The 25,421-nt window shown below is 37.1% G+C and overlaps 1 protein-coding gene across 8 annotated transcripts in view; it reads right to left on the minus strand.

Moving 5' to 3' along the window:
- Positions 1-25,421, minus strand: part of SOX6 (SRY-box transcription factor 6) — a 522,879-nt gene that overhangs the window by 99,762 nt on the left and 397,696 nt on the right. For 6 of the 8 annotated variants that reach the window (XM_084895470.1, XM_084895469.1, XM_084895471.1 and 3 more), the window contains 3 exons: positions 18,982-19,105; positions 10,542-10,621; positions 8,951-9,073 (listed from right to left, as the gene is read on the minus strand). In XM_084895470.1, coding sequence (XP_084751596.1) covers positions 8,951-9,073; positions 10,542-10,621; positions 18,982-19,105 — 327 coding nt within the window. The remainder of the gene's footprint in view (positions 1-8,950; positions 9,074-10,541; positions 10,622-18,981; positions 19,106-25,421) is intronic. The other 2 variants (XM_084895466.1, XM_084895473.1) reach the window with 2 other exon arrangements.

The raw sequence follows: 25,421 nt of genomic DNA on the forward strand, positions 1-25,421 counted from the left end.
TTGCTAAATTCTATTAGGCTTCAAGTTTCTTCTGGGAAGTTAACTAGACATTTGAAAAATGCACAAACTCTTTGGGATCCAGAGAATGTCATGTTGACTTTGAAATTTTCCCCTTTTATGATTTCATTAAATTACTTTTAATTTACTTGAATATTATAATGAGAGAAGAGTTAGTTATGCAAGAGAGCTTCTCAGTGACTGTCCTTCTTACATATTAGTAAGCACAGTTTAAAGCAAAGAATCCTGGTCAAGAAGTAAATTTTAAAATACACTTAAATCATCTATTATAATCCTATTTTGTTCAATAGATTAGTAATCTGACCCAAGTCACTTACCTATCTGAGCCTCATTTTCTTCTTCTAAAATATGGTGATAATATCAAAGCACATTTATTATAAAGCCTACATATAAATTACTTATTAAACTGATAAAGATTCTATCACATGTGTTATATATGCATACATAAGTATATATGTGTATAAATGCATATATACATAATATCCACACCATTCTTATATCTGTTTTGTTTTGTTTTTAGAAAGAAATCAAGGCTTCCTTTATGATATCCAATTCACACAGCAAATACAGGCTCTCTGCCAAAAATGATTCCACTCCTCTGATGGAGTCTCAAAGCATCCTATAGAAACTAATGAATGCTCCCAGGACCCATCCGAATTTCATATTTACTTCACTCTGAAAGGTAGACTTACATACCACAACAATCCGAAATTATATTCCTTCACTGAAAGCCAGGGTATATGGTATGCTTAATACAACTGAAAAGACGAGGTTGGTCCAGCCAGTGTGTCTCAGTGGTTGCGTGTCCACCTTTGAACCAGGAAGTCATGGCTCAATTCCCAGTCAGGGCACATGCCCGGGTTGCAGGCTTGACCCCCCCCCCAGTGGGGGGCATGCAAGAGGCAGCTGATCAATAATTTTCTCTCATCATTGATGTTTCTATCTCTCCTTCTCCTTTTCTCTCTCTGAAATCAATAGAAAATTTTTTTTAAAAGAAAAGATGAGCCTGAGGAGAATTGTGACTGTTGTAGTGAGAAGTCACTGGCTAGAATAAAAGTCTTTGTTTTGAATATCAAAATGAAACTAAGAACTAAGGCTAAATAATCAAACAAGTCTCAATTTCTTAAAACCTGTCCACCTAGGTTCAGCTGCACAGGAAGGTGGGTGGGATATTCTGTCAAAATGACTAAGATTTGTAATCCAAGTCTTTACTATAGTTTTGTTTCTCTATTTTTTTCCTTCTCAGATGAGAATGTAAACTCCATGAGAGCAAGAACTTTGTTTTATTCACTGATATTGCCCTAGTGTCTAGAACAGGTTTTCTCAACTTTAGTACTGATTTTTAGACTGGATAATTCTTTGTTATGAGGGTGTGTCCTGTGCATTGAGGGTATTCAGTAGCATCTCTGGTCTGCCTACCCACTGGATGCCAGTGATCTCTTTATCCCACCTCAAGTCAAATATATCAAAAAGATCCCCAGATATTGTCAACTGAACCCTAGGGGGCAACATGCCTCCAGTTGAGGACCACTGATCTAGAATAGTACCTTGCACATAATAAACACTAAATAAATATTTGTTGAATAATTGAATGATTAAATTTATTCTTTGAATTTTCATACAAACTTTTTCAAATTTCCTGAACATGATCCCTTATTTATAACCTACCTTTTAAAAAAAGATGTGGATATTACCCCAACATACAAATAGGGTTATGTCATTGTAACAATCAGATTCAAAGCTTAGTGTAATTTCAAGAAACATGATTTTATCCATTTAATCTAAAGGAATAAGTGAATTAGAGTGAAAATTTGATAAACAGTCCAAACATGGACTGCCTAGGTTAAAAGTACCTCTATTTTAAACTGGCGACAAGTGAGCACTGCATGTTGCACTTTGTAGGGTTTTAAAAAGTCAACACCTGTGTACATTTTAAATAATAAAAGTTTTATGCATATCTATCACATATTTATTTTTGATTAAGTTCCTGCTGGTCAAGGTCAATAGCATTATGGAAATTACTGATGAAATACCAAAAATCACGATTATATAGGTATAGATATAGATATAGATGATATAGATATAGATATAGATATTATTTCAAAGGTTGGTTACAGTTATTGAGCTGACTTATTCTATGTTTGGAAACTGGAATGAAGCATTTTCTAAAATACTAGAATTTTTTTTAATCCTCACTCAAGGATATGTTTATTGATTTGAAAGAGAAAAAAAGGAGAGAAAGAGAGAGAGAGAAATTGATGTGAGAGAAACGTTGATAAATTGCCTCCTGTGCACACCCTAGCCAGAGATTAAACTTGCAACCTAGGCATGTTCCCTGACTGGAATTGAACCTACAATCTTCTGATGTATGGGACAATGCTCCAACAAAGCCATACCTGCCAGGGCAAACAACAGAACATTTTACTTTCTAATCTTCCAATATATCCTTAATCACATCATCTCTCTGATTTTCAAGGTAGTTCATTATAAACAGACAGATAGATGATATGATACATGGTACCAACCAAGCAATACCTCAAAATCCAGTTTGGTTAAAAAAAATAAATAAATAAAACTACCTGTTACTTTTTTAGGAAACAGCACCTACTGGTAACATAGAGTCTAATTAAATACCAGTATTCATAAACTGGGAGCTCCCTGTTGAGTGGCTTAATTAGTGAGGCTGGAGTTAACTGAACGTTGGTGGAAACTGTATATTAGTAAAAATATAGGACTGCATTGATTTGTAGTTCCCAGGTCCTGGGCTCCTACTAAGCCATCTCTGAGAGTGTAACTGAACATCCCAGCAGTCAAATTACTTAAATACAGTGATTAACAGGACTTAATTAAGAAATGTACTCTGTTAACTTTTAGGTATTACCTTAAAACCAACTGAAAACACATTTTCTAAAAGAAAGTCCAGTTTAATCTAATGCTTTAATTTGTGAGTATGTATAAACTTATTCTGTTTCACTCACTACAATAAGATTTCTAAATGCTAGGAAATATCTTCATATTTTACATCCTTCTCTGAATCTGCCTATATTTCTTTTTTAAAATATATTTGATTTCTTTTTCTTTTTTTTTTTTTTACAGAGAGGAAAGGAGAGAGATGGAGAGTTAGAAACATCAATGAGAAAGATCAATCAGCTGCCTTCTGCACACTCCCTACTGGGTATGTGCCCACAACCAAGGTACATTCCCTTGACTGGAATCGAACCTTGGATCCTTGAGTCTGCTGGCTGATGCTCCATTCCCTGAGCAAAACTGGCCAGGGCTGCCCATATTTCTTTTACCTACATCAGGATTCTCCTGGTGCCTGCTATGTGTTGTTTTTTGTTTGTTTATTTGTTTTAAGAAGACTACCTAGAAATAAAAAGCTGTTTACATAAAATAATGCTTCCTAAAGAGAAAGTACTTGATTGAATATATCCCAAAAAAAAGTTTTCATAGAAGCTCAGGCTCCAGATGGTCCCCAAAGATAAAATTCATTAATTTATCAAATATTGAACCAGGCAATATTCAGCATGCAACAGTACACGAAAGAAACTTAAGTCCCTGAATTCAGTGACTTACATTCTAGTAAATTAGAGTTACCCATCAGAAGCACTTTAGGCAAAGAATCTGGAATTTAATTGACTTCTTATTGGGATGTTGGAAAGTATTCCCTTATTTTGATGATTTTTTGGGGAGGGGGGGGGAACCTAACACATGCCTCATAATCCCATTTACTATTCATAAAAACCCTGCAAATAAATAGCCACTTTCTACAATGAACAAACTCTAAAAAAGAGGGTAATTTGAAACCAATACAGGACAACATAGCAAGTAATAGTGGAAACTTTAATCCAATAAACTGACTCCAAAGTGGAGAGCTCACTCCATCAGCCTCAGTTCATCTAATCCAAGCTATAACGGTCCTCCAAAGTTCCATCACCCTCTAAAGTCAAAGGAGTGAGGGAAGGCTGATTAAGAGAAAGTAAGCATTTCTCCTCAAAGCACAACCCCATGGTTGACATCCTCAAAACAAGCTTTGAATCAGTGCATTCCTTTTTCTTCACTGGGTAGCCAGTAATAGGCCACTCTAATCAACCCTTTATTCAGCTCTCTATTAGAAATCACAACCTCTCCAACTACCCAGGGAAACTAGCTCACCCTCCCATTCCTCCACAGCACTGAGGCATATTTGGGACTGCAAACAAGAGGACAGGGTAGGAGCCAGGAAGAGCATCTAAATACAACACTATAAAAATTCCGGCTGGAACAGAAATAGAGATAGAGCATTCTCAAGGTTGATGGGCACTTCTTCCCTTTTCCATTTGTAGCATGGAAATTGTCGATATCATTTAAATAAAATATGTGTTTGGATTGACTTTTGCAAAAACTTCAATTGTTCTCCATCTTTGCAAACTTGGCAAGACTTAAATAGTTTCATTTAAGAATAACTTATAGTTGATAGGTTTTTCTAGTATTTTAAGGCTCCAATTATATTTCTTTCCTCACATCTTCCCTGAACTATACATAGTGCCCATCAAATAAAAGTGAAAATGCCTTTATATTGTTTTTAAAAATTTTTTCATATTTAATTCCTTTCGTTTAGACGACTACCCATACTATCATTATAAGAACGCATCCGTTAAAATATGTTCCAACTAAAGCTTGGTAGGCTTTGAATGCTCGATAAAAATCATTCTCTGAGGCTAATGAAGACAGAAATTCTGCCTGTAACAATATTAAGTTTGTTTTCTCCAGTGATTCAGAGAAGTGAGCAATCTGTCAGTAATACATTGAGTGAAATTACTTGTCTTGTAGGAATAACTGCTGACAGTCACTGTATCTCAGGGTTGACCCAAACATCTCCCTGCTGACAAACAAATTACTATGTCTAACTTTGAAAAGGTAACTAGCTTGTTTTTAATTTTGATTGGTCTTTCAGAATCCCTTATACTTACACACAGTCCCATTCTTCATTGTATTAAAAGAAGAAGAAGAAAAAACAAAACGTGTTTTGGGTGGATAGGTTTGAATTAATGAGTAAATGTGGGGGGAGGGAATAAAGAAAGAAAGCCGTACCATTTGGAGCTAAGAAAAAGAACTGTTATTGCTTCTTCCCGAGACTGTTGTGCAGATAAAACTGGTGAGTATGTCTACCCAACATTAAGACTGGCAGTGCCGCCAGTGACTGGCTGGGTGAGTGAACACATTACCGAGACAGTATTGTAGGAATTAATTTTCTTCAATAAAGTGATTTTTAAGGCTCATATATTTCACAATCTAAACATATGTCACTGTTTCATAAACAAAATAAATGGATTAAAATAATACATTACCAATATGCTGACATGTGGAGATGTCTTAATTAGAAATTCTTAAGCTGTGTGATATTTAACTGCTGTATTTGCTAAAGAGAGCATGTATCATTGAATAAGAAGGCATGAGACAGGTGTATCATTTTGCATGACATGGTTCCAGATTGTGTTTACTATAAGCTACAACTATGAGGCAACATTACTCCTAATTAAAAACAAAATTAAACAAGATCACCTTAAGGATCTATTATATTGAAAGTCATCACCTACAATTAATCAATACACCGAAACCACTTTTTCTTTTTCTTTTTTTTTAAGAAAAAGTCATTCAGAGCTTAGTTTCTAAGACGATATTTCTTCAGAAACAATCTAACATCTTAGCTATTTAAAGGCCAGATTTACATGACCACCTCATTATACTGGTGCCCCTTCCTAAACATTCTTCTTGACTTACTTGAAGGACCAATGCTAACATAGCTGCGGAAAGCAAATGGCAACCGGTCCTGAAATTTATCCGGGTAGAGAATTGGAATAAGTAGCAATAAAACATATTGTTTACTGTAGCAAACGCCCTCTGTTCTCTAAAGGTCAAAAACACAGTAACCTTAGAGTTGCAGTTTCTGATTGTTCCCAGGATTAAAAACATTATCAAAATTAATGGTTCAAGCCCCTCAACCTTCAGATATATGAGTATTCATGACTCCATCTGCTGAACTGTTCAACTAAAAATAGCATTCTTTGGCGTGCTCTCTTCTAATATTGTGCCCCTGAGACAGAAAAAAACCATGCCTTAGATTAGCTCAGAAAACCAACGATGTAAAAAGAAATATTTTCCGCATCTTCTTTATTCCAGAGAAAGACAGAATTGGAATGTACTAATGTAAGAAGGGTCTTTCCATTTCAAACATCTTCTCACTACTTGATAACAAAATGTTGGGCTTCCAGGGTATGCCCATAAACACTGTTAAGATTTATTCAGGCTTCTAACTGTTAGCAGTAACAACCTTCTAAGGACTAGTTAACTGTGACATCAGATAGGATCAGTGCTGAGCAATGCAGCAGGGCAGGTGTGGGGGTGGTGGTGGTATGTATGTATTGTAAACTTTATTTTTATTTTTTTACTAAGAATCTCTGTTTAGAAATAAAACAAGTTAACATACTTGCAATGCTTCCTCAGTATCAACAGTTTATCATGATAATGATTGTTGGAGCTGTGACATTTTAGCTTGTCAAAGAAGGGGAGAAAACCTGAGCTAGAAAAGAAAGCAGACTTTGAAATCAATAAAGCCAGCTATTATTAAATCTCCTCTCTACTCTTGCTCAAGACTTTACATGTTAATGTCTGTAGCAGCTTCAATAGGAGTGTCTACTCTGCTGTTCATAAACGTCCCAATAAACATGTTAGACTAACACCTGGAAAGTTTAGGCCAGTGGTCAGCAAACTCATTAGTCAACAGAGCCAAATAGCAACAGTTCAACTATTGAAATTTCTTTTGAGAGCCAAATTTTTTAAACTTAAGCTTCTTCTAACGCCACTTCTTAAAAATAGACTCACCCAGGCCATGGTATTTTGTGGAAGAGCCACACTCAAGAAGCCAAAGAGCCACATGTGGCTCTCAAGCCGCAGTTTGCCGACCATGGGTTTAGGCAATCTGCCTTTCCAACAAGGTCAAGTTTTTCTAAGCAGGGTACCATACAAGCAAACAGAACAAAGGTTTTCTAACATGCAGGAAAAACTTGCAAAAAAATGGGAGCAAGAAAACAGAGCAAGGATAAACAGAAACCCAAGAAATTCTCTCAAACCAGCCCAAACTCAAACTGCAACGCGGTGAGGGCTCCTGTTTATTGGGTTCTCTATTTAGCTCAGTAAAAGTGACAGGCGTTGGAATATGTTGTGCTTCTCGATCAGCATTGCTACAGCAACGCCCAGATCTGCCCTCCCATGTATGACATTATGGCGTCAAAGCCCAACAGAAGCCAGACTCTACAGCATCAGGGGCCAGTGATGCTGTGACAGAAAGAAGTCAACTTAAGTGACTTGGGAAAAATTAGTAAACAAAAATCTGGGTAGAAAACCAGCTAAGAGAAGGTTGATGGGATAAATCTCAACACTTCGGGAGAACATAAACATCAAAGAGGAGAGGAAGGTCACCTGCTTTCATATTCTTTCAAGCGCTTAAAAGTTTAACAAACTCACCGTCCTTGAGAGGGTAAGCCTGCTGTTTCACCTGGAAAGCTTCTTCTTCATGTCCCGTGTCTATTTAGAAGTCAATCCCAAACATAGATTTTCAGAATGTCCTGAGATATGGTATCTTTTTTACATCCAAAAGCCTTAAGAGAGAAATCCTTTCTGGCTGTATAGCAGACAGCAGGTACTGAGTCTATGCCTGGTCATGCCTGGGTGGAAACCCCCGTAGAAAGCATATCAAAAGGATCAGGTGGGAGCAAGGGGGCAGCGCGCTCTGGAATTCTTCCCTAGGCTGTTTCCAAGCTGGCCTTTGATCTTGCCCTCTTCTTTCTTATCTGGAGTAAACGTTATCATTTTCCAGAAATGTAGACTCAAAAGCAGAGAAGAAGTCACATGGACACTTTATTGAATAGATAGTATGCAATATGTACAGCTTGCAGAGCCAACAGAAGCTGAATATACAATGTTGGCCAGCTGTAATGACTTTCTGTTTTTATTTTTTTGAATTGGGTTTCCTATCCTCTGTTAGACTATAAAATGTAGTATTACATCTAACCGAGAAAGTCAAAGTGTGTTTCAGTCTGAGGTAATCTCTCTCCTTTTTTTTTTTTTAATGCAACAGCTAGCTGGACCAATGATATAGAAAAGGAATCAGGCACAAAATCAGAGAACAACTAGGTCCCTGTAGAAGAAAAGGACTTGGTTTGCAAAAGAGCCATATAAGCCATCTTCTCCCAAGTAGTAAGAATAACACACACACACATACCCCAAAAATCTAAGAGCTTTCCTGGAAGTTAAATATGAAAGGAATACTATCAAAATGTATGACGCAAAAAGCAACCAGCCAGGCCCAGGCACCCATCCCTACTTCAGCCTGAGAAATCTAAGTTAAGAAACCTGAATTAGGTAGTGTTAGAAATCCTAGGTAAAAACTTTGACTCCAGGAATATTTTGTAGCCTTGGTTAAAAAACTTGACCTCTCTGAACCTCTGTTGTTTATCTGTACAAGCTGGACCATATTCTATCAACTTCACAGAGTTTTATGTGGTCAAATGAGATTTTTGTAATGTTTAAGTGTGTGTGTTTTTTGACAATATATGTCACTATACATTTTAAAAAGTAAAAATAAGTAAAGAAAATAAAGATGGTTTGAAAACACACATAATGTAAAAAATTTGCCTAAGTAGACATATAGAAATAAACAACCTAATTCAGGGGGCACTGGCTTGACATCTGCTTTTTTTTTTTTTTTTTTTTTTTTTTTTTTTTTTTTTTTTTAGAAAAGGAGCAAAAAGGAGCCTCCTTAGGAATTAGAACTAGGAAATGATTATGTTGCAGTATTTAGGTTTTGTGTTTACCACTTTTGAAAAAGCCTAGAACATGACTGAACAATCCAGTCCCCCACCCAATGAAGCACCAATGGAAGTATTCATACCTCAATCTGTTTGTGGTTGTAAGAGTGGCCACCACCATGTTCAAAGGTGTCCAAACTCCTGCCAAAACGGTCACTTAGGCCCTTTAGCCTTGGGTTAATTTGTGGGTGGGAGACATGACCCTTCTGTTTAGTAGCGTATTCAGAAAAAAAAACAAAAAAAACAAAAAAGACAAAACACACTATCAGAACTCATGAAACAGGACACATATTTCTAAATCCAGGGTATTGACCACACCAATGCATAGAAAGCAGAAGGTTTAGGACCCAGATGTTCCTTCATAGAAACTTGGTACTTGTCTCTAAGATCAAACAATGGTACTGATTCTTATTCCTACCTTTGAATCAAGGGTATACACTCCATAGCTAGCTATCAAAAAAGGAGAAGTAGGTTCAATTTCCTAGTAGTGAGGTATTTTTTAGAGTTCACCAATTCAGTAAGTTCCAGTGTTAATAGTGGGGAAGGAGAAGACTTGGGAGAGATGTAGGGTTGCTACTCTTATAGGCAAAAACTTTTATTTCTGCTGGGCAGTGCATAACAAGGCTTTCTGGATGAGGCTTAGGATAAACACTCAAAGTCTTGCAAAAATTCTTACTTGACCACCCAATTGAAAATGGTCAAAATAATGTTTTTTTCGTGGTAAAATATTTGTACATTTTTTAATGTTGAGGTTATGTAGGGAATAGCAATGAAGAAAGTAAAATGCCTAGCCAGGTGCTATCTCTTAGATTATTTAAGAAAACTCAAAAATAATCACAATAAATTGGAAGAATACAATACTATCTTTAAACTCTCCACTGTATTAAAATGAAAGTTGACTGTTATCACATATTTTTGACTGTTTAAATTCTGAAGGTTTAACCACTATTTTAATATTATATTTTTGCTAAAAATATATACTCATTTAAAGTCAATTTCCCACTAAAATGGCAGTGTTGGAAGAATACAAAGATCACCTAGTCCCACCTAGAAACACTTCATTTTACTGTGAAGAAGATATGGTGCAGATTATTTTTTTTTTCAGCTTCCTAAACACTTTCCCCCGAGTTTAGCTTTTAAGTAAAGAACTTGGTCAGACATCGTGCCCAGACTTTCAACCTGGAATGAGGAAGAGGATGAAGTGACGACACACATGCTCAGGTGCAATATGTTTACATCTTACTAAGTAGCTAACGTAATTTGGTAATAATGACCACCCCCTGTTCTATGAGCTGCTAGAAGGAAAACATCCAACACTGTTTTCTGTTTTGATGCTTATATGTAAAAGCTAATATGACATGATCTATGACGGGGGTGGAAAATTGACAAGGAGAAAGATAATATGGCCACGAACAATCAGCCATAAAGAAACTGTAAAACCGTGAACTCACCTGATAGAGAATATCAAGTCCTAAGTCATCGTGTCATTTGTCCTTTAAAAATATTGAAACTGGCACTTTGCTATTTGCAGCACGGTAAGTACATAAGGTGTTAATCCTCCCAGGCTATGCTTAAAAAACTATTTAACATTCGGGCCATTATTTAGCATACAGCTGGTTAGCAGTTTTCCACTAGAGCACTGGCGAGCATCCCGCATTTTCCTCTGGCACTTACCTGAAGCTGTAAAGGGCTGAGGCCCGAAGCGGCAGCAGCTGCCATTGTTGATGGAATGAACTGTACGGGGTAGTTATCACCTGTCGGAAAGAACAATGCGCACAGGTTTAGACAATGCGCGGGGAATCTCAGCAGACAAGTACAAACATGGCCCCGGGATTGCCTGAGCTTTACGACGTTGCTCTAAGCCCAAACATCTGCAGAAACAAAAGGCTTCGTTGGGCACAGACTTGCAGTGCTGCCTTGGAACTTTTTTGTTAACAGATAGCTGGTAGGCAAACTGGCAAAACATGAATGTGATGTTAAAAAAAAAATTTAATGTGCAATTCAAGCATGTTCACTCCATTACAAATCTTGTAATACATCATTTTTTTAAGAGTAAAAAAAATATCTTAAAGCCAAGGCTGACACTCCGTTCACTAAGAAAGCATTAAGGCTTTTGTGTTAGAACAACAAAACCTGGCTGGGTAAGCAAGGCAGAGCGTTCAAGTCCCAAAAAAAGATTATCATCTGTTGACTGTCCATAACCCTAAACTATACTTATTTTTAAAAAAAACAGAGAAAACATTTCTAAAATGCAACCTCTTCAATCTGATAGCAGTGAGAGGGAATCTCATCTTATCTGGCAACATTCTGTGAAATGCCTGGTATCCCAAAGGGGATGGAAAACATCATTTTTTCTGGGTTAACTTCTGTGGAGCCTAGAACAGAACCATGCACTCCAGGTACTTATCGCTTACTCCTTGATGATGTGATAACATAACCTCACGTTTTACATGGACTATCTCCTTTGAAGATCAGAAAATACTGAGTGTGGTTCAACAGCGGTCAGTGCCACGTCCTAACTTGTTTCTGACGCCAGGCCTCTCCTAACTAGGGGGACGGAGGTGCCGACAGTGACTTAAGAGCACAGGCTGTGTGCAGCGACCTGAGGGGCCAGGAGAAAGCACTGAGGACTGTGTTGTGATCGTGGTAACTGAGGTAAAAAAATGAATACTTGTGGATAAATCACATAACATCAGGGATTACATGGAGCATCACTTTGGCTCCGGCCACTCATTTAAAGTCAGTGTCGTGTGCTATCTCTGGGCTATATTTTAATAGGCTGTTCCTTCACACATTTTTGACATTTCTAATAATCGTGCTGTTTTTGCATGAACTTTTCCACACTGAAAACTGAATGTATAATGAAGGGACAGTGTAGAAAGAATCACAGTAACAGTGGCAGTCAACTGGAAAGGAACCAAACCTCTTGGTTTTTTTCTGCATGGACACGAGTACCCGGAGCCTTCCTGATGCCCCTGCTTCCCTGGGCCGCATCCTGCCTGCCACACGAAGGGCTCCTCAGCTGGCCCAATGTGCATGTTTAGTCACTTTCACTTTTAACAAATTGTTAGCTTCTAATCTGCACAGTCTCTTTGCATCATATCCATAATACCTCATCAGACCATTGAGCACAGTGTGTGCTCGTGTGCAGTCCAGTAACAATTGGCTTCTGATTGCATACGGGCGCTGCTACAATGCACTCACTAGCACTATGCTGTGCTGGTCTCCTATGGAGTAATGTTCAAAATATCTGATCTTGTTTTTCCCCTTCCATGAGGTTGATTTTGGTTTGCAGGGCTGCATGAGCTTTTCAAAAAAGTTAACTAGGCCAAATTATTTTTTTTGTTGTAAGTGACTGTCACTTTATGCTTAAGTAATTCTACTGATCTCCTTGATATTTAAACTAAATTATCGGATGAAAAAATATTCCTATCTAAGTCAAATAGCATTTCTTCGGTTGGTATCTGATCAGGTTTTAAAAAAATCGCAAAACGATGCTGAATTAATGATGCTTCAAAAATAGGGTGGGAAAAAAATCACCATTCCAACTATCAACATGGACTGCCTCCTGGAACATTTTAGAACGATTCTTTCTTTAAATATCATGCATTATTCATACTAACGCCAAACCACAACCCCTGTAACTTTAATACGAGTTGCTTTATTTGTACTAAAACATTTTTCATGTCAAACATATTTTAAAAAATCAAACTCTAAAAGAATTCCCTGGGGCACTCCTTTTTTCATAGCTGTCATGCTTCTACGCTATGAAATAGCTGGGTGTTTTTTTTTAATAGTTTTTGGCTTGCTAGTTAATTTATTACTATCTCTACCACACCCTGTAGTACTCTCTCCAGCTCACCTGCTGGCTACAAACAGCTCTCTTTCTGCTGCTTGACAAGCTTATTTTTAAAGTGTTTCTAACTTTGCTGCTGGTTTGAATCTGTACGTTTCAATATAATCTTTGCAAAGCTATTTCTCTAGGACATATCATTGTATCGATATTAAAGGTGATGACGAATACATTAGAGTAACAGTGATTATTAAAGGAAAATGAATACATTAGAGCAACAGTGATTATCACAGAAAATAATTAGGAGAGAGAGAAAAAGGAATAGTCAAGAGAAGGAGAAGATAAGGGTGAAGAAAGGAGGGGGGGCATTATAAAAGTAGAAGAGGAAACTATAAGAGGGAAAGGGATTTAGGGTGTTGGGAAGTTTAATTTTTTTTTTTTTATAACAAAGTTATGTGCTCTCCCCAACCCCCTTTTAATTTCCTCCGTGTAAGAGTTGATCAAGAAGAAGTTCTCAGTGGCTGACTTGGCAAGGAATCAGTCAACATGTTGTAGCAATTTTTTTCAAATTTGTCTCTGGATTTGAAATGCTTGCGTGAGCACCCATTCTTTTAAATTTGTACAAAGGAAGATGAAGCCTGTTGGAACAGGTTGGCTTTAGGTGCTGCCGTGCTCGTACTCTGGCTCCTGCCACCTCTGGTGTTCGAAGACAACCTCCAAGAGATCGTCTGGGAAAGAATGCCCATTCTGCAAACCCATCTCTCCAGCCTTCTAGATTTTTCCAACTGACTACTTTTACCTGAGGATTACAGAACACATACGAAACAGGATTTGAAACCTATGGGACGTTTGCCTAACATTCGTTTCACTTGTCACACTGAGTAACATTCCTTTGCAATCAAAGCAGCTCCACAGCAAGAGTCCCTGAGTGACAGAAAGTACATTGTGTAATTTTCAGGGAAAACTAAATGAACCCAAACTTATGAAGACTTAACTACAGGAGGAAGGGGATCTAGGACTCAGTCTACCTCCTACAAGAATACTCCTAGTTTGTGTAATTCAGATAGAAATTCCACTTTTATTAGAGAGTCAAAACTCCTGTAGGTAAAAATCTATCCATTTAGTTTGATTCTTTAGAAAGACAAGGGACTGGGATGGTTTTGTGGTCTTCTGAGATATTCACTTCAGATATTAACCTATTTAGAGAATCATTTAAAGAGCTTGGGAGGAGTAGAGAAGAAAAATACATTAAACTGGGAGACAGGATTCAAAGATTCTTCAGTTAACTGGCTCAAAGTCTCACACCTTACTTTACACACTCCAAAACAGAAGAAAAATTCACTTCACGACCCTAACTCTCTCACAGATTATTGTGTGGTGGCATCATAAGTTGATGGCAAATTACTTGAGTTGCCAAATAACTTATATATAGACTCCACTTTTAGAAGCTATCATCATTCTTGCTACAATGTAGAAATAGTTCAATCACTATCATCAATATAGACTTGGACATACCACTTTGCATTTTGCCTGGATGTATGTATTCAGAGTAGCAAAATATTACACTTCCTCTATATTCTAAAAAATTGCCATAATCAATCTGAATTTATCTTTGTGAAACATCACATTGCAGCAAAAGTTAGCAGGTAATGGATGACTCTTAGAATCCTAAAAATAGAACAAAACCTTCCATTTGTTCTGAGGACAATTCGACAAACAAAAAAAATTTGGCAAGCATGCTCTTATTTCTCCTGCTAAATTGCTCCTTCTCTGTTCATTAAAGAATAGATCAATAATGAGATAGATGAGTCTTGATCTTAGGAGATTTTCTAAAAGTATCTGCATGTTTTTATATATATATATATATATTTTTTAAATATATATATATTTTTTTTTTATTTCAGAGAGGAAGGGAGAAGGAAAGAGAGAGAATCACTGATTGGCTGCCTCCTGCATGCCCCACACTGGTGATCAAGCCTGCAACACAGGCATGTGCCCTGACCAGGGAATCAAACCACAAACTCCTGGTTCATAGGCCGACACTTAACCACTGAGCCATGCTGGCCAGGCTATCTGCATTGTTTTTGATACCTTCAAAGAAGCTAAGAATCAAGAACCAATCTTAATTTCTTCATCTATTTCATAGATGCATCCACACCTCTGACTGATATATAAAAATCCATGGAATTTGTCACAATAGCAATTAAATAAGTGGGTGTGGATGAACTGATATAAATCCACCCCCATTATAAGAAATGAAATTATAATACCAACTCAGTTTATGCCTTAGTGTTAGCTCACCAATGATATAGACTCCATTTATGAAGGAGGAACAGTTAAAATAATCTCCATAAAACCAGATTAGTTTACATGGATAAACAGTTTTTCTTCTTGGACTTCAAAAATTTTATTTAAAAATTAGAGCACTAATATGAAGAAACTAAGAGGCTTTGATTTCAAGTAGATAGATTTAATCAAGTATTCCGGCAACAGTGGTTACACACCTATGATTTAATTCTGGAAGCAGTAGAAATCCCAGCTTTATAAGATGTCATTTGGGAAACCCCATGCATATAAATCACTTTTTTTTTTCTACAGAAAAAGCAAATACTTTTTTTAGATTTTTCTTAATGCCATCCACACTTATACCATGTCCATAAGGGTGCAAAATATCAAATCAGAGAACCAGTCTGAATTCTCTCTCTGCTAATTCCTAGATGGGAGTGCTTAGAAAAGTTAATCAATGTGTTTGACTTTTTTTTTTCTCTCAAGGAGCATCTTTTATTTTATTTTTATATTTAAATTTTATTATTGACACCCCTCACCCCCATTGACCTCTTTTAGCTTTCCTGCCCCAGCTTCAGGCCTTCACCATCCTATTGTCTGTGTCCATGGGTTATGAATACCAGTACAGTATATGCATACAAGTTCTTTGGTTGTTTGACTTTTTTTTCTTTTCTCCTCTAACAAAATAGAAATAATGCTACTTTTATATTATAATTATTATGAAAATTAAATTAGAATATATATTATATTTATGTATTTATTTTATATAAATGCTTATTTCATTTATTTACTAGTATATAAAATGTATTATTTATATGTTTATAGACAAATAAATAGTGCTCAATAAATGCTAAATGAAACAAAGGAATTAAAAAGAAGCATTAGATAACAATTAAGAAAATCTAGAAGAAATGGACAAATTCTTGAAAAACACAAATTACTTAAATGGATTTGAGAAAAAGTAAAAAATACCAACAGAACTATAATAGGTAAAGAGACTGGATCAGTAATCAAAATCTCCCAATAAAGAAAAGTCTTAGATCAGATGGCTTCACCAGTAAGTTTTATTGAATATTGGAGAAAAAAATGTTCCCAAAATCTTCAACAGGAGAGAGAGAGAGAGAGAGAGAGAGAGAGAGAGAGAGAGAGAGAGAATTCTTCCTAACTATTCAGTAATGAAACCAACATTTCCTTGATACCAAATCCAGATAAAGACATCACAGGAAAATAAAAACACAAAAAACAGACCAATATCTTTTATGAATATAAATACAAAGATCCTCAACAAAATATTAGCATACTGAATCCAAAAACATATTAAAAGTATTATTCACTACTAGAGGCCTGGTGCACAAAATTCATGCATGGCGGGGGGGAGGTTGTCCCTCAACCCAGCCTGCACCCTCTTTAATCTGGGACCCCTCTTATAATCCAGGACTGCTGGTTCCCAACCGCTTGCCTGATTGCTCCTAACTGCTTCTGCCTGCCCACCTGATAACTCCCTAACCACTCCCCTGCCAGCCTAATTGCCCCTAACTGCCCTCCCCTGCTGGCCTGGTCACCCTTAACTGCCCTTCTCTGCCAGCCTGGTTGTCCCTAACTGTTCTCCCCTGCAGGCCTGGTCATGCCCAACTGCCCTCCCCTATTGGCCTGCCACCCACAACTGCCCTCCCCTGCAGGCCATCTTGTGGCAGCCATCTTGTGTCCACATAGGGGCAGCCATTTTGACCACATGGGGGTGGCCATCTTGTGTGTTGGAGTGATGGTCAATTTGCATATTACTCTTTCATTAGACAGGATGACTAGGTAATATTTATCCCAAAAATGCAAGAGTGGTTCAACATCTAAAAGAATCAGTATAATACATCATATTTATAGAACAAAGGGGGAAAACCCCCACTCAGTTATCTCAACTGATGCCTTTGACAAAATCTAATAACCATTCATGATAGGAAAAATCATCTCAGAAAAGTAGGAATACAGGAAAAGTTCATAAACATGCACAATTCCTGTGGACAACACTCCTCAGTAAACTGGTGAGGTGGAGGAGCTTGCTTGCTCTTCACTGTGCACAGGAACCCTGCAATGCCCAGAGCAATGAGCAAACTATCTGAAGGGAAAGTCCTAGAGCCCTAAATATGTTAGCTTAGACTCTGCTAATATGGGTTCAGAAACAGACAACTTCCATGTGAATATCACCCCAAGGAAAGGCTGGCTGTCTAGCAATAAAGATGATTATTCGATCAGCTGGCAGCATAGACTCTCTGGAATCATTTTAGGTTATGGGAAAGTAGAAAAGGGGAAAAAAGAGAGTCCTTTATTTTGTAACTTATGAAGACCAAGGTAGCGTTTGCACAGCCTCTTGCTTAGTGGACCAAAATATCAAGTTATGTGATCATTGCACAGCTTTCATATGTGACAAAACTCCTCTCTTCTAAAAATGTAGCCATTGTCTCATGTGTATTTCAAGTGAAATTACCATAGCTCAGTTTACAGCAGAAAAGTTTTCTTACTCCAGACTCTGATCCAAATTCAGACTCTGGTCCAGAATTCTCCTCCCCAAATTCAGGTAAATGACAAGAGTGAATAGATTAAGTCTCCTGAATATGTGATTATGTGATTTAACTTCAATAGGGTGTGTGTGTGTATGTATGCATTAACTCCATAGAGTATATAACTTGTTCTGAAAATTCTGCTCTAGAAAAAAAAATCAATGTTTAGCAATCCAAATACCACAACTGTCTTTCACTCAGGTGTCCAAAAAAACCTTTCATACTAAGGATTGACTTTTTTTTTTTTTTAATTTGAGGAATTTTCAAAGTCAGTTCTTAAATTAGTCAATCCATTAACATTTCTATTCTTTAAATCATTTGAGTTTTCACACACATCTTACCTTGCCTTACAAGGAAGGGTATACTCGGCCAAATGCAAAAGAGTCATCAATAGCAGCAAGCAGTTAAAATAGATACCCAAATTCACCAGGTTTGTTTTTATGCTACTTAGTAAACTTCCTTACCAAACATTTTAGTAGAGTGATTTATATTTCATTAGTGTTTTAAGCATATTAAAATACCTTTGTTCACTTTGTAAACCACACACACAAAAAAAAACCTGCTGCACTCAGATTTGTTACACACAGATTTGGTGGTTAATATAAGCAGGTTAATATGTTAAAAAGAACTTGACACAGAAATTATTAATGAGTAGAACAAGGTCACTACTTCTGAGCTGAGGTCACTTACAAAGAATGCACAAATGAAATGAAGGTTGACTTTTATTTACTTGACTATCTTCTTACATTGGATTCCTTTGGCAACATATCTTTAAACATTTAAAGCCCTGTTTACAAGGAGGCTCTGAAAGAAGCTTCAAACCATTCTGTGTCCCTAATTGAATTCCCTAGGAGTCCAGTAAACTCAGAGGAATAAAGAAAAATCACAACATTTGCTAAATCATCTCAAAACATATTTCACTACAAGGTTATGTGACCTGTTTTTTGAGGTTCCAAGATGAATGAGAAAATACTACTGAATGTTTCCTTATTTAGACTAACATCAAAAAGAACTTTAGCTATTAATGCTAAGTTAATTAAATCAATCCAGTTTTAATTCTTCTTCCAAGAGAAATCAGACAACAACTAATAACAACATTTTATACTGTACGTGACCACTCGGCCAGAATATAAAAGCTCTCGGGAACGAAAGCATCTGTAACCAAAGACAATTATTCACAGTAAAGGTATGAGACAGAGCTAATAAAAATGTGTAATCACCCCCAGGAAAAGTAGCACTTTATCTATGAATTAAAAAAAAATCAAGTAGAAGGAGAGAAAGTAAAAGTTTTTAGCAACCAATTAGTTTATTAACATGTCACCTTCCCAATTAACTTCCCAGTTCTAATTTTACTTTTAAATAAGCTTTTCATGATCTTTGTACTCCTAGTTCTTTCATGTGCTCCAGTGTTTGTTGTGACTACTAAGCAAAAACATGTGGATTTTAGCATTTCCAAAAGAATGTTAAATCCCTCTCTACTTACCTGGTTTGTATGTTATTCCAGGGGGGAAGAGGAATCCCTGCTGGGCAGCAGCAGCTGCTGCCAGGGTCCGCTGGTCATGTGGAAAAATTGGGATCATGAGCGGAGGCATGTGACCCTGAACCTGCTAAACAGAAGAGAGCCTATGATCAGACAGAGAGCAAATGTACGCCAAGAAGTATTTGTTTTTCACTCCTGGTGGTGTGTGGGTACCCAAACAGTCACCCACCTCCAACCTCATTCCAAATATGCTCCCTCAGAAAACTCGCATTCCACAAGTCCCCTCTCTGAGATTCCATTAGCACAGCAAGAACATCACCTCCTTGTGAATTGGCTTCACCCCTGCTTCCATAACTAAATTGCAGTGACTGGTTTTCTTTTATCTTAACTTTATTTTTCCTTTTTTAAAAACAAAGAAATACGTTGCTTCTCACATTGCACAGTGTTTAAGGTTTTACCCTTACGCCAGCTTTGCATCCTGTGCTTTATTTTGAAAACAGTATTTAGCATCCTTGGGCAGAAAATAATGTCTAATTGTTATGTATTCCAAAAGCTGTGTCTCCCCAGTTAGGTGTCCTATTTCAAAGCCTCACTGCATTATGTGAAACATATAGCTCTTCAGATTTAAGGCTTACTCCATCTTGGCTCCCAATTAAACTAATATTCTTTGCCATACACACCTTGGTGTAACATATAAATTGCTTGTCTGGCTAAGCAGTTTTACAGCTTTATGCACTACCATGTAGCTCGGTAATTATGGAGTTGTATTCAGAGAGCATTTCATAATAAATCCTGCTACATCAAATTTCATTTGACCTCAATAAATGTATCAAAGAGCACAAAAATGCAAAATAGAAAATCTTCACTCTCTATATCAGTATTTGTATTCCATATAAAGAAAGCGAGCGCTATGACAGAATCATGCCCGTGGAAATCACACTTTAATTTCCCAGCTCCCTCCTTTCCTGGAGGCATGCTGCCCCTGGTTCTCCAGAGCATCCCAGGAAGGTTTAGTCTTGGCTTTCAGGGCCCGATTCTATAAGTTGAACTACGGGACTTTTGTTATATAAAGGTCAAAAATAGTGTATTAACAGAAATGATCTTTTAGTTCAAACTGGGTTTTTGGCCTCCTTACTAGTATAAGAAGGCTACATGATATTCTATTTAAGATGTAAACCTTTACCACTAATTCTACCAGCCCCAAACCTTTCCCCTGTTTAAATTCCTAAATCTTCTCTTCAGGCAGAAATCCACACACTTGCTGGCGACTCTGTTTAAAGAGCACTAACTCGCCTTGTCCTATCCTTGTTTCCTCCACAGCCAGGGACATGGTGCAAAATGCTTCTGTGTGGGTCTAAGAGGTTTCATTTACCAACAGTTTTTCTCTAGGGAAGGCCCTATGATGTGGGTTAATAAAGGGCAAGCAAAAAATAAACACTTTACAGTATTTTTCTGAATTCATTTCTCAGGAAAATCAACTTATAATAAAAAGGTCTTTGTGCAATTACTACCTTGCCAGTGGGGCGTGAAAGAAACTAGCTTTAGGCAGCTATTTCTTCCATTTTAGCTGAGGTAAGCCCAAGTTTTGTACAGGAGAGTACAAACTTAGCCTGCTTAAATTGGAGCTGATCCCCTAGTGCCCAGGTCTTGCCTTTAACCCTGAAAAAAACAAACTCTAAGTTTGCTTTCAACCCCAGCTGATTGTGACCCGATGCAAATCTGAGATGTCAACATTGAGGGCACTGTGCTACGACAGAAAATAAAACATGGTATTCTTTGAGGGTGACTATTGCTCAGTGCAAGAGCATATAGAAGGAAATCATTTCATTTACTCCTAGAAATATGGTCCTCTCACATACACAGCACATAGCATAGATGCTTCACACTCTAAAAAAGGGGAACAAAAAAGTGAGAAGTCTAGGTATCATATTTATTTAATCTTTTCTTCTGTCATTTAACAAACATTTATTACATTTATTTATTTATTTATTTATTTATTTATTTATTTATTTATATCCTCACCCAAGGATTAAATGCTCCATAGTTTTTAAGAGAGAGAGAGAGAGAGAGAGAGAGAGAGAGAGAGAGAGAGAGAGAATGTGAGAGAAAAATCAATTGCTTTCCTCCTGTACACACCCCAAACAGGGAACGAACCCACAACCTAGGCATGTGCCTTGTCTAGGAATCAAACCTGCAACCTTTGGTGCTTGAGACAATGCTCCAACCAATGAGCCACCTTAATAGTCATGGCTATGAGGTTGTTATTATGTGTGATAGATCTTGAGAAGTAGCTGGGAAAAATGGATGCCATTTAGCTTGGATAGAACAGATTTGTTATATTCAAATGTTTGAAGGAATGATATATGGAAGATGAACCAGATTAAGTCTGAGCAGAACTAGGTTCAAAAGAAAGAGATTTAAGGGAAGTTTAATGCAAAGAATTTTCTAATAGTGAGTTCTCCAACAATCAGTGATGAAAGAGCGTGTGTGCCATTTCCCTAGAGGTGGTCAAGTAAAGGCTGCACACCTCCATGTGAGAAATTCGTGAAAGGACATGTGAAATCGAAACCCTGATTAGTTAATGATCTATAGAGGCTTTGCAACTTGATAATTCTATGGTCCTTTAAGAGTCAACATTAGGGAGATAATGCAACCTAGCCATTCTTTCAGCTATTCCACAGATAATTTATTCACAATCTACTCTGCTTACAAAGGCTTTGCTGCCAAACAATCTGAGCTTACATCTGTATACTGTCTTTCTGTTGGCTGTGTGATCTTGAACACTCGTTTAACCTTCCTGAGTCTATTCTGTCATGTAAAAAGCAAAGCCAGTGATACTACCCTACATGGTTATTGTGAGGATTAATAGACAAGGAAAGTCACGCTTGTGGCACAGTGAGTGGCACATAATAGGCACTCAGTAAGCGTTAGGTTTTTGCTCTCTCTTCGATATAGCTTGAATATACAGTACTAGAAAATTATCAATTTTCTGATAAAAGGAGAAACAGTAGGTCTTACCCATAACTCTAATTCAAAAAAGAAAACATGAGCCAACTAAATAATTCCATTTGGCAGGTCGAGGCTTGTCATGTTCTCGGCAGACACCACACCTCACAGAGCATTATCCCATCCCAAGAATCAAGAAAACCGTGAAAAAGAAGAGGTGGATTACTGGGATCATTTGAAGATGTAATTATTCATTAAGCGGCATGTTAGGAGGAAAACATAATTTTATTTCCACGGTGCCCAAGCTCTTCATATCATAAGGGATCAATGGCAATTAGGCATCAGACCTTAATTCTTGAATCTTGGTGCCTGAAGATATTTCCTTTGTAACTAGCTATGTACATGAGAAAACTAAGCAAACTATCGAGGGTCCCTTTTTAATGTCAAAGAGCAATAGAGGTTTCATGTGAACATAAGCTGTAATAGTTTAGGGAAGTTCTTTTCTGTCCATCACCCTCTAAAGGTAAGAAATGTTAGACATCTTCAATGCAATTATCTCAGAGGCAGTTTCAATAAAATGGAGATCAAAGTAAATGAGAGAAACGGAAGGCATAGAGAGAACAATAGTAATAATAGATTCAGAGGTGGAACGGAGTTTAGAATTGATCTCACCTAGTAGTTCTCCAAGTACGGTCCCTGACCAGCAGCATCAACCATACCTGAGAATTTTTAAAAAACAAATGATGGGGCTCCACCCCAGACCTATGAATCAGGAACTCTGGGGTTGGATCCCACTATCTAAAATGTAGACTAAAATAATCTAGAGCAGTGATGCTCAAATTTTAGTGTGCATCAGAATCTGGAGGGCTTGTTAAAACAAAGATTGCTCAACCCCACCCTCAAAGTCTCTGAATCAGTAGATTCGAGGTAGGGGCCCAAGAGTGTATTTTTCTACCAAATCCCCATGTGAACTGAAGCTGGTGCTGCTGGTCCAGGACTGCTCTTTGAAGATCACTAATCTAAATCAAACCTTACATGGAACCAGGTGACTAGAGAAGGTAAAAGATATAAGCCTGAGGTGACACTGCCTATGACCAAGCTGGATCTAGAGCCCAGAGCTGCTCATTACCCAGTCCAGGGCTTTTTCTATTTAATCACATGGACTTCAGTGATAGAAAACAGGGGAAACCACATGTGTACACACTTTCGGTAGAGAAAAATCTGGAGCCCTGCAACTAAAAACAATTTTATGTTTCAGAGAAACCCTGATTAAGTAATGACCTATGGAGGCTTTGCAACTATTATTGGAGTGTGGCTATTATATCCGTTTAGTTTCAGTTTCTTTTGTCTTCTCCCTTGTTTTGCACCCAGGACAATTTGATCATAAATCTACTGTAACTAATTCCAATAATTTATTATAATACATTCAGTAGCAATGATCATTTAGCTCCAAGTGATAAAATTTTCCTTAACTTGTCTTAAGTAAAACAATAATATGCCCTTTACTAAACACAAACCAAAATATCCAGTGGCCAATTAGGATCTAGGCTGAGAGATGATAGAAAGCTCCTTTCTAGCTCTAATTCCAGAAGTAACAGTGGTGGTAATGATAACCACAGCAGCTAGTCCTTTTCAGTGCTGCCTATATGACCAGCATGGGGAAAGTGATTTATTACATGCTCTATCCCATTTAATCTTCAAAATTCTATGGTGTGCTTATTGTTATTATTCTCATTCCCTTAATGAGGAAGTCAAAACCGTGAGAGGTTAAGTAACTTTGGTCAATTAAAAAGTGGTAGAACCAGGATTCAAGTCCCAGATAAATTAGGCTCGAAGTCTATACTTTTACGTCCCATTTAAAATCATCTTTACTAAACCAACCTAATCACAAAGAATTATGATAACAATTATTTGACTGGAAGTTTTATAAACATAATTTTAATTTATATAAGGTTGTAAAAAATGATACATAGAAATTCAATGTACGTTTTACCCAGTTTCCTCCAATAGTAGCATCTTGAAAAACTACAGTACAACATCACAACTAGGGTAAATGACATTGATATAATCCAACAATCTTATCCAGATTTCCCCAGTGTGATACTATTTTAAAGAAATTATCAGTCTTAAAAATTAGTAAGGATAATGGAGGTCTATGAATACTTCCAACCACCATCTGTTATAGAAAACTCACCAGTACCACTCATTGGTGCAAATAATCATGTGTTGTATAACAACATTTCGGTCAATGACAAACCACATATACGAAGGTTGTACCATACAATTATAATAGAGCAGAAAATTTCCCAGCAGCGTAGTGATACCATAGTCATTGTAATGTCTAGAGCAACAAATTATTCACGTGTTTGTTTTGATGTTGTTATAAACAAACCTACTGTGCTGCCAGGTGTATAAAAATATAGCACTTACAGCCACAGTAGTAGGCTATACCATCTAGGTTTGTATAACTACATTCTATAATGTTTGCACAACAAACAAGTCACCAAACAATGCATTTCTCAGAAGGTAACCCTGTTATAGCAGCTCATGACTGTAATATAAGTGGGAAGTATAAATTAAAGCAACAATTTCCCCCTTTCATAACTGTCCATTCACTGTACTTACTAGAAAATTATTGGTTGAAGGTAGGAAATAGAAAACAAGGGCAAGTTAGCAGGAAGAGATAAGAGGGCTTGGTGGCTACACAAAAGCACATAGCACCTAGAGTACTTTCCTCCTATGGAAGCTGAATTAAGTCCACTGGCTGAGTATTACTGCTTAAGGCAGATAAAGAATTTTGAAGGTACAGAACAGTCTCCACCCTGCTCTGAAGAATGTAAGCCTGTCTTTCCTTTTCCTTTCCATCATCCTATTTTCCCATCTAGTGACATGCCAGGAAAGGCACTCACACTGGAAACAGCAACCTCCAAAAATAGTTTACTGAAGAATAAAAAATAATAGAATTCCCCTTGCTGCATCAAAGAATGACCAGTTTCCACATGTATTTTCCAAGATGTTATCAAAAATTCAAAATAGCATCCTTTATGCTTGAAAGGGTAGCTTTCCCTTAGCACAAATTCACAGATACTTGGTAATTATCCTGTAGATAAAGGAGTAAAATAGATTTTGTTAAGACAAAGAGTGAAACTTGATGTGGCCAAAAATATTTCTCTGAGTATGAAACTGCATTATTTTTATTGCTCCGGAAGTCAGCAATAACTGGCTGGATATGTCACGTTAATGACTAATGAGAAACTGGGAAACCATCATAGGTAAAGCTCAGCCAATGCGTCATGGAAGGAACACAAAGCACACCCCAAATCACAACTGTCCATTAACTCTAACCCCCACAATTCCTCACCAAAGCAGCTCCCTTTTGGAAAGGAAGGAAATACTTCTTGATCAAATAGGGTACATGACAATGATTTTTTTTATTTTCTTTAATGTCTTTATTGATTAAGGTATCATATATGTCCTTATCCCACCATTACCCCTCC

This window comes from Pipistrellus hanaki, assembly GCF_964339955.1.
Source record: "Pipistrellus hanaki genome assembly, chromosome: 9".
NCBI lineage: Eukaryota > Metazoa > Chordata > Mammalia > Chiroptera > Vespertilionidae > Pipistrellus > Pipistrellus hanaki.